The sequence below is a fragment of the Condylostylus longicornis genome, unplaced genomic scaffold (genome assembly GCF_029603195.1).
Source record: "Condylostylus longicornis isolate FDR11 unplaced genomic scaffold, ASM2960319v2 ptg000031l, whole genome shotgun sequence".
NCBI classification, from domain to species: Eukaryota; Metazoa; Arthropoda; class Insecta; order Diptera; family Dolichopodidae; genus Condylostylus; species Condylostylus longicornis.
Window position 1 is genome coordinate 1,606,953 of NW_026578000.1, and position 13,203 is coordinate 1,620,155.

General features: G+C 24.4%; 1 protein-coding gene across 1 annotated transcript; it reads left to right on the forward strand.

Moving 5' to 3' along the window:
* Positions 1-837: 837 nt before the first annotated feature.
* On the forward strand, positions 838-10,904 carry LOC129608375 (E3 ubiquitin-protein ligase TRIM9). The gene is made up of 10 exons (XM_055519858.1): positions 838-904; positions 3,571-3,683; positions 6,311-6,442; positions 6,586-6,687; positions 6,781-6,940; positions 7,987-8,019; positions 8,227-8,366; positions 8,501-8,639; positions 9,207-9,440; positions 9,574-10,904. The coding sequence occupies exons 1-10, from the start codon at positions 838-840 to the stop codon at positions 9,861-9,863; spliced, it is 1,410 nt and encodes a 469-aa protein (XP_055375833.1). The 3' UTR covers positions 9,864-10,904.
* The last annotated feature ends 2,299 nt before the right edge of the window (positions 10,905-13,203 follow it).

Genomic DNA, 13,203 nt, shown 5'->3' on the forward strand with positions numbered 1-13,203 from the left:
TACTTAAACACATATGTGTATAATATTCGCGTACAATTATATAAAAAACTTATGGTTTTACAATGTTTGATAAGCAAGTTAACAATTATTCGTAACGTGTATTACATACCTAAAATAAATTTTATTATACGAAAAGCCAGATCATGAGCTTTAAATATTCTTTCATTGCTTGTTTTCTTCAGTCAGTGTACACGCATGAATAATTTTCTAAAAAGTTGAAAAGCACATGGAGTGTTCTCGTATAATACTGATATCATATTGCTAGTTCTTACGAAAGGATTATTTAGATTATTTTTTTCTTGTTTATTGTTTTTTTTTTCTTTTTTAATTTTCAACAATTTCTCATTTTAATTGGGTTATGTTGAAAATCATTATATCAGAGAGAATACTGATAAACAGGTACGCAATCACGACCTAATATACCGCAAAATTTTATTTCGGTTTAACTCGTTTTTGTTTTCATGTGTTTTCATCTGTATAATGTTCAAAAATAAATAAATTACGTGTACATATAACTATACATATGTATACGCAATATTAAATATTTATGGATTGATTCATCAAATACATTTAAGAGGAAAAAACAAGAATCATTAATATTAACGGTAGCTTTTTTTACAACTTTATGTTTCGAAATGATTTCCTATTTTTGTCTGAAATATTTGAAAATTAAAATATTGAAACAAAATATATGGAAAAGATTCGAAATATTTAGGTTGTTTCGTGCTTTGTTATTTTTCGAAAAAAATTATCAATACTTATTTCGATCAACCCCGAACTTTGTTAATCCCCTCATTTGAGAAGCCCTTGATGACTTTAATCTATCTCTCAAATTCAATGATTGGTACATCGTTACATTCTCCACAAAGCTCTCTACCGTCTGACCCAAAACGATGCAGTAGCGGTAAATATTCTCAGCCATTTCATCATTCTAATAGCCAAATTTAAGCAAGTTCTTCATAGTCAGCCCAAATTAGTAAAAGTGACACCTTAGCTTATAGTTCTGACCGAAGGAAGTAACCTCCCACGCCCTATTACATTAATAATTTTTTAATTTTTTTTAATACTTATTTTAAATAGAAGAATTTTCATACAATAATTTTAAGTTTTTTTTTTAAAAAGGACCGTGATCTTCTTTCACCAAACTCTAACAACTCATACAATTTTCGTGTGAATAGACTAGAAATGTGAGTTTATTAGCCTCCAATCACAATATTCCGAATAATATTTTTTAACAGTCAATCAAATTTGCAACTCTATCATATATCATTGAAAGTCCACTAAAGAGTGCGGTCTACATTTTTGCAGGACAGATCATCTTAACTTAATCAAAGATCACATTCGGCCTAATTTTTAAATCACTACTGTAAATTCAACCAGTAAAGAGTGCTTACCTGTTGTAAGCCATGATACTTTTAAAAGTGTGGAAAAGTTTTCTGTTTCAAAAACTACCATGGTCCATGATTAAAAAAATTTTTAGAATACTGCCAAATCCTATAATATAAAGATTTATAATTTGGGAACAAAAGACTAAACCAAAATAGAATATTTACGTATTTAATTTTTTATGTAGGTACTTACCAATAACAGAGATTTAAAAAATGTAAATAGATAAAAGTCTTTCAAATTAAATAATTTCCTCTTTGATGTCCAAAAATTAATCGATTTTCCAAATAATCAAAAATTTTCCAGGTAAAAACTTTCATTAAACTTTGCTGCACAATAAAAGTATTTTTACGGATTGGCTAATAATTCCTAGAATTCATGGTAAAATTAATGTACAGAAGTTTGATTTACGTAATTTCCCCAAAATTCCACTGAAATTTTTTCCTTTTATGAAATTGTAAGGTATGAGCATATGTATGTATTTTTGTTTTTTTCTTTTTTGCTTCCAGACTTTATGTGCCATAATATGGCATATAAGCAGGTATCTAATAAATTCCATATACTTAATGAAAACAACTCAATAATAGCCTATTATGTTCAATTTGAAATTCAAAAAAAAAAAACATTTGCAAATAAAATTCCGTTTTTTCACTTCTTATTTCACAAAATCCTTTAATAAAATATTCTGCATGCATTTCTATCCCTCCTAGCTAGAAAATAAAAAGCTTATTTGAAAAAAAAAGAAGCTACAAAATCAAATGACTTGCACAAAATTTTAAAGTAATTGATTCCGAGTTTATAAAAATTTCCGTAAGAGGATAAAATATGTTGTCAAAATTCAATTCGTAACGCCTACAACCCCGAATGAAAGATGAAAATTAAAATGCTTTCATTTGTGTAAATGGCCTGAAGGAATAAGTTCTTTTGTTCTGGAACGTTGGGTTTGGGTATATCGAATACGAATTTATAAATGTGAACTACAGTTAATATGCATTTGTTTTATACAAAAAAGAAAGTAATAATGTTACAGATATGCAAAAAAAAAACGAAGTAATTAATTAATATTTCATGAAAAGTATAATATTGCATAAATGTATAACTAAACCGTACTCAATACAAAGACAGATCATTTTAATTTTTGAATTGAGGTTATGGCCTGAAGTAATTACGTAGTACGTATACAAAGTGAATACAATGAATCAAGATTAATAACTTTATGAATGCCCTTCACAATCGGATTGTGTTATTTTTTTTTCGAAACAGGTTAACACACTACGTTTTATTATGTCATATTCTTTTATATTTCTTGAAGGAAAATAAAACAATGATTAAATTAAACCAAAATAATGACAATTATTTGACAATTACTGACAGACAAAGAAATTTTAGAGAAAATGACACTTTAGTGAAAAGCATATTGTAATCAATTTAAATAAACGCTTTAAAAGATTATGTAATAAGTTTAAGCAAAATATAACGATGAATTACTTTAATGCAATTATGCGCATTATTCGACTGTTAAAAAATTTATAACTTTCAAAAATACAACTTATAATAAAATTGAAATTTTAACAACGATTTAAGAACGAATTTAATTTATAAAATACTTAATAAGTTCCATTTTTATAAAAAACTTATGGAATTTAACGTATGTTTGACATTTCATAAATTTCCGGCATAAAATTCTGTTACAGGCACTGTCAAAATTTTTAATTTCTCGATTGATTTTTTTTTATTAAATGAAAAAACAAAAATACAATTTTCGAAGCGAATTTAATCAAATATATTGCGATTGTTATTTTTTTATTATCCTTTGAATTATATAAAAAAAAACCGAGAAAACTAACATTATTACTGATATCCTTTTAAATATATTTATTGTAAATTCTTTCTCATATTCAAGTTTATTTGTATGTGTATTTTACGTAAACAAAAAAAAATGAAAAAAATAAAATTGCATATTTTTTTTATGCAATTTGTTTTCTTGAAAACAATTACAATATAAAAAAAAGAATAAAAATAGAAAAGAAAAAAAGTGCATTGTTTATTTTTTTATTGTTTTTTTTTTCGTTGTTTGTTCAACGTTTTTTAATGTTTTCTATTGACTCAAACTTCTTGAATTGTAAAAAAAAATTTACAAAAAACAAAAACAACTTTGTGGTCTTTATGAAACTAAAATATTTTATTTTCTTATTTTTCAGACGGAGCTGTCACATAATCTACAACAATTGTCAGAGAAAGCACGCTCAACTACAGAATTTATTCAACGATTAAAAGGAATGAGCGACAAAGTGACGGTAAAAGTTATATTTCATTTATTATTATAATAAATTGCCATCAATAAAATAAAAAAAAAAATAATAATTGTAATAATCCAAAATAAGTACATTCATTTTAAAAGTATAATCCCGTAAACAGTCACGTATATCTTTAATTTTTATGAGTTTAAATGTTTTACTTTTTTTTTTATATTTGACGGAAATATCCTCCCGTATCTGGTAGTTATACTTAAGCATTTAAAACTAAGATTTTATTAATTTGCTTATTGTTCACAAATGATTGGAAAAATGAAGTTTGAGATTAAGTTATTATAAATGGAAAGATTACACTTTTGACATAAGAAATTTTGACATTTTGCGACATACGTATGTATATACAAATTTTCATTATTCTGGCTGTGTACCATTTACAAACTTCAACTACTTACAAGTTACTTAAACTGTGAATATAATATACAACATCTGAAACAAATAAATAGATGGCCTGTACAGTTTTCGAATTTTTACGGTAGTTGTAACTTTTGATTTATTCTGATATTCAATTATAGTTGCGTTCCAATTACGGACCTTACCCAGCATTTACACGTACAAGTTACTTGCAAGAAAGTTGCAATACATACAAAAATTTTACTAACACATTGAAATATTTCTACTTGCTTGTTTACTTGCAGTTCAACTTGCAAGAAAATTTTGCTGCCAGTAATTTGAGCAAGTAATTTGACATATTGAGAAATTCACAAAAAAAAATTTGTTGTTTTGATTTTTTTTTTTTTAATTTAAAATTTTTGAATTTTGTTTTGAAAAAATTAAACTTAGCAAACTTATGGTTTCTAAAATTTATAAACAATTATATATATTGCTAGTTGTTTTCTTCTCAAAGACATTTTCAAAAATTAACTTGCTAAACGCCTACGTCATAATAGCAAGTAATTTGACATTTCGAACAACTAATTGACAATTAATATTATACAAACTTGCATGCAAGTAACTTGTATGTGTAAATGCTGGGTTAAATAAATTCAAAATCTTAGGACAAAAGCATGTCTTTAAGTAAAAAAATAATTAATATGGCAACTGAAGACATCCAATAAAGAACCTGGATGTGTAATCAATCGTGGAAAATTGTTTCTTTTAAAAATTTTGAACTTTTCTCTTATAGCTTTTTCGCTTTTTTCCTAAATGATGTGCTCTTTTTGTAAACTAACTACGGTTTGGAATTGTATCAGCTTAAAGTCTATTTAAGTTTATAGTTATGTAAAATAATTCTTTTTTTAATGAAAAATTTAACTACATAATGGCGTAGATTTCTGTAAGTTCCATGTTTTAAGATATCTGAATCATAAAAGAAAAATCCGAATTGTCACGTTATTTTAAAAAATGTATCCATGTATGTATATCCTTTAGAACCAAAACAAATTGTCACATGCAATAAAAATTTATTCAAGACAAAAAATAGAAAACTTTTTAGGATTTTTTCTTTACTTTACTTAGCCGGAAAATATTCATTACAATTTATGTTCTTGTAGTCCTCGAAATTTAATATTTTTTTTTTATCTTTTAGGTTAATGTTGACAGAGGGAGCATTCAAAAACAAAATAAAATGTAAAAAAAACCTATGGAAAAGTTTGTTTTGTTCCTTTGAAATGCAAGTTTTTTTCTTTCCATTTTATTATTTATTGCAATATTTTATTGCTTTTAAAATACGGGTATTTTTGTTGGTTACGTTGATGATGACTTTCATCTTTTTACAAATACAACAAAAAAACTAAATTATCGTTGGAGTCGACGACGGCATTCTTCAATTCAATTTTTTTTCTTTTTATTTTTATTTTGGTTTCTCATTTAATTTTTTTTTTACTCTCTTTTGTTGATGAATTGAACAATATTCTTTTTTTTTTTTAAGTTTTATTCTATTTATATATTTTTAAATATTTCCTTTTTTGTATGTGTATATACATTTATGAATATAACGGTAAAACATCAGTTAAAATTTAAAACTTTTTCAGCAAATGAAACTTCTTTACAATTTCAGAGTTCAAAACAATAAAAAAATATATAGAAAGATTGCTTAAAATAAATAAATGCCATAGTGAATAAGAATGAATAATTTTTATATTCGACAGTATTAAAATAAATCACGACGATACATAAAGCACATGCATATATATTTAAAGCAATGTATATATTTATTTAAGTATGTTATAATAATTACTTTATCTGTAATTTTCTCTGCTTTGAAATAGCTGAAAAACGACAACTTTAATTGGTCGATTTAATTGATTGATTTTTTGGGTTTACCCAAATTGGTATACCAACTTATACTCTAAATTAAATTTAAAGTTCTTACAGAACTTTTTCATGTTTCTCAATAAAATTTGTTGATTTTTCTTAAAGGTTCAGGAAACCAAAGTAAATTAATGTTCTGTGGAAGTAAATATAAGTTTCTAAAGACTGACGATTATTATTAGATGCACTAAGATTTCGTTTCGGAGTACTCGAAAAGGCTTTTTTCTTAATATTACACGGACGTAATGAAAAAACTTAACTAAACATAATATTTTCAATTTAGCAATTTATAATATTTTTAAAAAAATCAGTTTACATATGAATTTAATCTTACATAATTTTTTAAAATTAAATTCCAGGAAGCATGTATCGAATTCGAAAGATTAGTAACAGCTCAATGTGAAGCTTTACTACAAGCATTACAAGATAGACAAGATTATTTATTAGATTCAATTCGTATGGATAGAGATACAAAAATTAGAATATTAAAGGTATTTTTCAATTAAATTTTTTTTTAATTTGAAAAAATTTGAAATTTATTACCAAATTTACTTATTATAGTTATGGAAAATGCATTAACAGAAAAAGTACTATTAACATTTAATAATTTATTCTTATATAATTAAACTTTCAGGAACAGCAATCAAGTTGTACGGGGAAATTGCAACAAACAACGGGTCTTATTCAATTTTGTATTGAAGCTTTAAAAGAGACTGATAATGCAGCATTTTTACAAGTAAGTGTAGTTTCTCTTTAAAAAAAAGTCAGTAAAATTTGCTTTAAAATTTTGTGTATTAATGAAAAAATAAATTTTTCTTAACTATAATAGGTAGGATCAATGCTTATTAATAGAGTTGCAAATACAGATATGACATGGCATCAAGAAGTTACAACAGCAGCGCCAAGAGTTTCACCTATCGTTGATTTAACATTAGATGATGCAGCATTAATTAGAGCAATAGATAATCTTAATTTTATACAAATGAAACGTAAGTCAATTTATTTGTATATTGTGATTTATTAGAAAGTTAATTTTCTCTTCCTTTCCCATTATATTTGTGTTTTATTTCTCGTTATTGTTATTTTAATTTGATTTTAAATTAGTTTCGTTCAAAAGAAATAAAATTTTTACTGAAAATTTTTACTCAAAATAATTTCCTTATCATTCTTTCACATGTATATGGTTCTAATACCTAAAATTTTTATTTTCGGGCTCAATTTCTAAATTCATATATTTCTTTAAAATTTTATCACATGCAATGTCTGTTGTTTTCAATATTGAAATCACATACAAAGTCGTAACAAACTAATGCAGCTTTTAGACTATTTCGGGTTGATATTATGGTCCTTGCTATTTCGATCATATGATTATTAAGACACGTTCTCTTTTAGATTATCTTTTCGTGTTACCTCCATAATTACTATGAATTTTGAGACAATAATCTTATTCAGAGTATTATTATTATTAAAGAGAACGTTTGCTGACCGTATTTTGCTATATTTAATAAATTTTTAATTAAATATAAAATTATTCCGACAATGATGTCGGAATAATTTTATATTTGATTAAAATCTAACTTTTGAATTATTTCCTGAATTTATTATAACATAATTTCATGCACTAAACTTTTTAAATTTATACATCCAATCTAAAATTACTTTATAAATACGTCTAACTTTGGTCTATTCTATCCACTTATAAAATAATAAACTATAAATTTTCCAAAAAATTCAATTATGTGTATATTTTGTAATATGTGTGTATAAATAGTTTTTAAAACTAACACAAAAATCTTATGTTCATTACCTACCTAAAAATTTTATTATTTTTTTTATATATTTTTTTCATTTCCTTAAACCTGAGAAAAAGTTCAAATTTTATTTGTTCCAATTTCTGTAACAAATTCAATTTTAAGTTTTGAGTTATTCATACTTTAATTTTAATTTAATATACCCGAACACAAAAAATAAAAATGTTCTTTTCTAAAAATTCTTCTTGTTTCTCAAATTTCTTTTTATTGCTTTAACAAAACAGCTATTAAGGAAGGAGATGAAAGAGCACCTACAGGTGAGATATTTGAATATTTTTTTTCTTTTAAATCTCCATACTATAAGTATATACTTTAATACAAATTTATTGAATAGTTGATAACCCCAGCTATTCCCAAAATATTCTGCTAATCTTAAAAAAAAACAAATATTCCTGAATATTTTCTTAATATAAAATTTCAATTACTTAATTATTATTCCATCAATATTGTATTTATGTTTATAGCTCCTCTGGCGCCAGCAATTATACCAGAAGATTGTTCAGCTGAAAATAATTCTGTAACGGTTGCATGGCAAGCACCAAATCATTCATTTGTTACCGGATATGTATTAGAATTGGATGACGGAAATGGTGGTGAATTTCGGGTAAATTAATTTTGAATATAAGCATGTCTAACTCAATTCTGTAAGAGTAACATGAATAAAATTAGTATATATTTGTATATAATTGAATTTCAAAAATAATTTGTTTTAAATTTTCTATATTTCTTATACAACAGGAAGTTTATTGTGGCAAAGAAACAATTTGTACGGTTGACGGTTTACATTTTAATTCTATGTATAATGCTCGTGTAAAGGCTTTTAATAGTAGTGGTGAAGGAGATTATTCTGATTTAATTGGATTACAAACGGCAGAAGGTGAGTGGTTCCAATATTCTAATTTCTTTAATATTTACATCCCGGAATTTTTAGTTTATATATTATTAAATTATTCAATGTTCAAAAATTTTTGTATATGAACGAGTAAACATATTAAGAAATCGGTATTAACATATAACAATAAAATATATTTCAAAACTTTAAGGATAAAAAAAGATTTTTCTTTTCTGTCTGCACTTTTCTAATGTTATGTGAATAGAAACACAGAATGAATGCATGAATATACAAAAAATATTGTGAAAATATTTTTTTTACTGCAGTTAAATTTCTCTTATTTTTCATATCCTTGCATTTTTCTTGATATTTCAATTTCCGGAATGCATTAAATAGAACTTTTTGAATTTGACATCTTAATTTTATTTGTTCTTCTGTAATACGTTATATACGAACATTAAAAATATAGAAATAAATTCCATGTTGCAAAATCTTATGTAAATTTTAGAACATATTTTACCAAAAAATAATTCAGTTTAAGATTTTAGTATCTTGCATTTTATCGCCTTGATATATTTACTATAATATTCAATTTATTGTTAATATTTATAGTTGCTTGGTTCACTTTCGATCCCGTATTAAGTGGTGGTCCTGGTTCTGGTTTAGTTTTTTCAAAAAATAATTCAACGGTTTCTGTTGAAGGATGGGAACATCGTGTTGCATTAGGTTCGGTTGGCTTCAGTCGTGGTATACATTATTGGGAATTTACAATTGATAATTATATTGCTGATACAGATCCAGCATTTGGTGTAGCTAGAATTGATGTCAATAGAAATAAAATGTTAGGTAAAGTTGAAATGAATTAAATTTTAAATCAAAAAGAAAAATATAAAAACCATTTTATACTTTATCATTTTTGTTTTCGGAATTCAAATTTAAATTCGTTTTCCTTCTATTTTGTTTCTTTTTATAAATTTAGGTAAAGATGAAAAATCCTTTGCAATGTATATTGATCGTCAACGTTCTTGGTTTCAACATAATTCCGTACATGAACGTCGTGTTGAAGGTGGCATCACAACAGGTAGTACGGTAGGTGTTCTACTAGATTTAGAACGTCATACGTTAAGTTTTCTGGTTAATGAAATGCCTCAAGGATCTGTAGCTTTTCGTGACTTATATGGTGTTTTTTATCCAGCTGTTAGTATTAATCGTGGTGTAACATTAACATTACATACAGCATTGAGAGCACCACGTATGGATTATTATTGAGAATAGCGAAAAACATTAATTTTAAAATGTTAGTAAGATTAAGGACGTAAAAGTTATCGATTTTTTTTGCTTATTACATTTTAAATTTAAATATTTATGGAATTGATAAAATGAAATTTTAAAAACATTTTTTTGAAATTAAATTAACTAATTAATAATAGAAATGAAAATCAATCAAAAAAAATTTAGATTTAAAAATGTTTTGAATTATAAATGTAAAAATAAATTTTTCAAATCGGTCATTTTTGACATGTTTTATATGTCAAATTAAATATTCATTATGTATGTATGTATGTAATTAATTGAATGAACTTTTGAAAAAAAAAATTAACAAAAAAACGAAAAAGAAAAAAGATAGCAAACAGCTTGGCCTAAATTTGTTTATTAAAATTTTTTGTCAGAAACTTTATTACATAAAGCTGCGGAATGCGGTTTCGTTATTAGAAACCCTAAGCAGGAAATTATCTGCAATTAATACAAAAATTAAGCTGTCATATACTGCTTTTGTAGGCAGCTTAAAGCCGACTTTAACCGGATTTCGACCTAATATAAACGCTACTTGACATGGAATTTTCAAAAGTTGAAAGTCAATTGCATATACGCAGATTGAAATTTCAAGTCAAGTACTTGATTCGCCATATAAAAGCAAAAATATTTAATTAAATAATCCTTAAAATTCAAAAGTAGATTCAAAAGCGATTCATACTTTTCAATTTGTCAAAAATTTGACAGTCATGTAATATTGATATTTCCATTTTATTTACCGGATGATTGCACATGCAAATTATTGATGAGCAAATTGGTGTAATATTACTATTGTGAAAAGTTAAAGAGTTTTTTGAAATTATGATTTTGATCAAAATAAATTTTTAAACATAATTAGCCTCTTTTCAAACTAAGTTTAATTCTTTTTCAACATTCAAAACAAAATTCAGAAATTTGTATCGAAAAATTTTAATGTACTTTTAATCTTCTGACAAAAAATTGATCACGTGATTTGTTTTTTTTTTTAATTAAAAAGAAATATTAAGTCATCAAGTAAAAAGCACATAAATAAGTACATATGTATGTAATTAATTTTAATTCTTTTATATAACTTGACACATTGTATATTAAAAAGTTTTTGTATATTATAAAAATAATGTAATTAATAAAAAAAAGGGAAATTGTAACATATTAAAAAAAGAAACTCATAATTAAATATTGTAACCAAAAAAGTATATGTGAATGTATTTGCATCAATATTAATTTATATTAATTACAGTTTAGCGAACAATAGAAAGTATAATTCAAAATTTAGGGCCAAAAATTATAATTAAAAATTATCTAAATTTTAATTCAAATCAATTTTATAAAAAAAAAATATTTCGATCAAATTACAGGCATCTAACTAAATGGAAGCGTAACGCGTAGTGTTTAAGTATCAAAATGTTTTCATTTCATAAAATTACATACGTATAACAAATTTTTGACAATAAATGTCAGATTACGCAGTACATTCAATTTGGTTAGCTTGTCCTTATACTCGTATGCGTACTCACGTATTCTACTCACTTATTGAAAACGATCCCACAATCAAAATTATATGTCATTAATGTCGTAATAGTTCTCTTCAAGATAGATTATATATTATAATGAAACCTGTTTAAGATAGGAATGTAACAACATAAAATTGAGAGAAATATGTGTTATTAATAATTTTTTTATAGGAGAAAAATATACCATGTAAAACAATTAAAAAAGAATTTTATCTTGGACAAACCTATTATTTTTTTCTTTATATCATTTATTAACGTTAAAATTATTTAAATTGTATAACTTAAAACTGCGTCAAAGTAAATTTTCATTCCATAGTGGCTTAAAAAATTTTTTTTGCTTCTTTAGTTCTTTTTTATATCGAAATTTCATAAAAGCTTGCAGTATCGTAGTCATATTATACTGATTTTGACATTATCATTTATGTTTAATTTTTTTTATTGTTTGTCATTGTATATTGTTGCTGCAGCCTTATTGTGTTTTATAAAGCGTTGAAGCTAACATTTTTGCAGTTATCAAATTATGCAGTTTTTTAATTATGAATAATGACACTAGAGTACGACTAATAATGACAACAGATTTATTAAAAAAAATTTCGAATATTTTTTTTTTCGTTTTTTTTTTGTTTTACCCGCTAAAAGATGTTTATAAGCTTAAAAAATTGTAAAGTATACGGCCTATAAATTCATAAAAATTGTGTTAGTTTCAGTGAATTTTTGTATAAAAAGAAAAAAGTATTTCGATTAAAAGTTAAAATGAAAAGAAATTTCCTCAATAAGAATTGTGTAAAAAGAACAAAATCAAAACAAAAAAGGAAAAGATTATTAAAAAGATAGTATGTAAGTAATTATAATTTTTGTTATAAAAAAAAATAATTTAAAAAATTTTTGCAATATTTATAAAATTTAGAAAAAAAATCGAAAATCATTTATGTATATTAAAATATATAATTAGCATTAACACAACAAAAAAAAAAATGGCAAATAAGAAAACGAGCAAGAAATTACGCTAAAAAATTACCTGTATGTAGACCTAACTAATTACCATTACATTATTATTAAGTATTATAATATAAAAGATCTAGTAATGTAGTTGATTATAAATAGCATTGAATATAATATTAATTAGATAAATATATTTAAATGGATCTACATATATATAATATATAATGAAAACATATACTTATACGTATGTATCTATAGATTTGATTGTGAAATGGAAAAAGTGAAAACATTAAAATTAAAAATTACTTTCAAAGGGAAAATTTAAAATATTGGAATGTAAAATAATTATCATAAAATCGTAAATAAATTAATATATAATAAAACCATTAAATATTATTAATTAATAAATTATAAAATAAATATTTAATTTCTAATCATATAAAAATATAATTTTTGTTTTTTCTTCTAATTTACTGCATTCACACTCACGTATTACGAAGATGTATCCTGTATTTTGCAAAAGAGTTTTCATACAATATCTTGCTAATTTATGGTCTAAAACCTATTTGTTCATTGAATCTTCTACTGTATTATTTTAAGTCATTGCTAGCCAGGTCTTTGAATATTTTGAAATTGAAGTGAGAGAATTTGAGAGAATACCACCTTAACAGTTCATTATGCAAGCAGTATAAAATCTGAATATTTGGTACCATCAAAAAATAAAAACAAAGAGCTAAGTAAATCCTATTAACGACATAATTTTAAGAAACATGTCGTGATGCAATTTAAGTAAGAAGAAACAAAGAACTTAAATTATTTAAAGGATTAAATATTATAAGAAAAGAAATAGGAAAATAATT

Bases quoted from the DNA above. Each gene is read 5' to 3' on its own strand.
- LOC129608375 (XM_055519858.1), top strand. From the start codon at position 838: ATGATTGGTACATCGTTACATTCTCCACAAAGCTCTCTACCGTCTGAC. The intron at 6,443-6,585 runs GTATTTTTCAAT...TTAAACTTTCAG, and splicing joins CAAAAATTAGAATATTAAAG to GAACAGCAATCAAGTTGTAC. The intron at 8,367-8,500 runs GTAAATTAATTT...CTTATACAACAG, and splicing joins GAAATGGTGGTGAATTTCGG to GAAGTTTATTGTGGCAAAGA.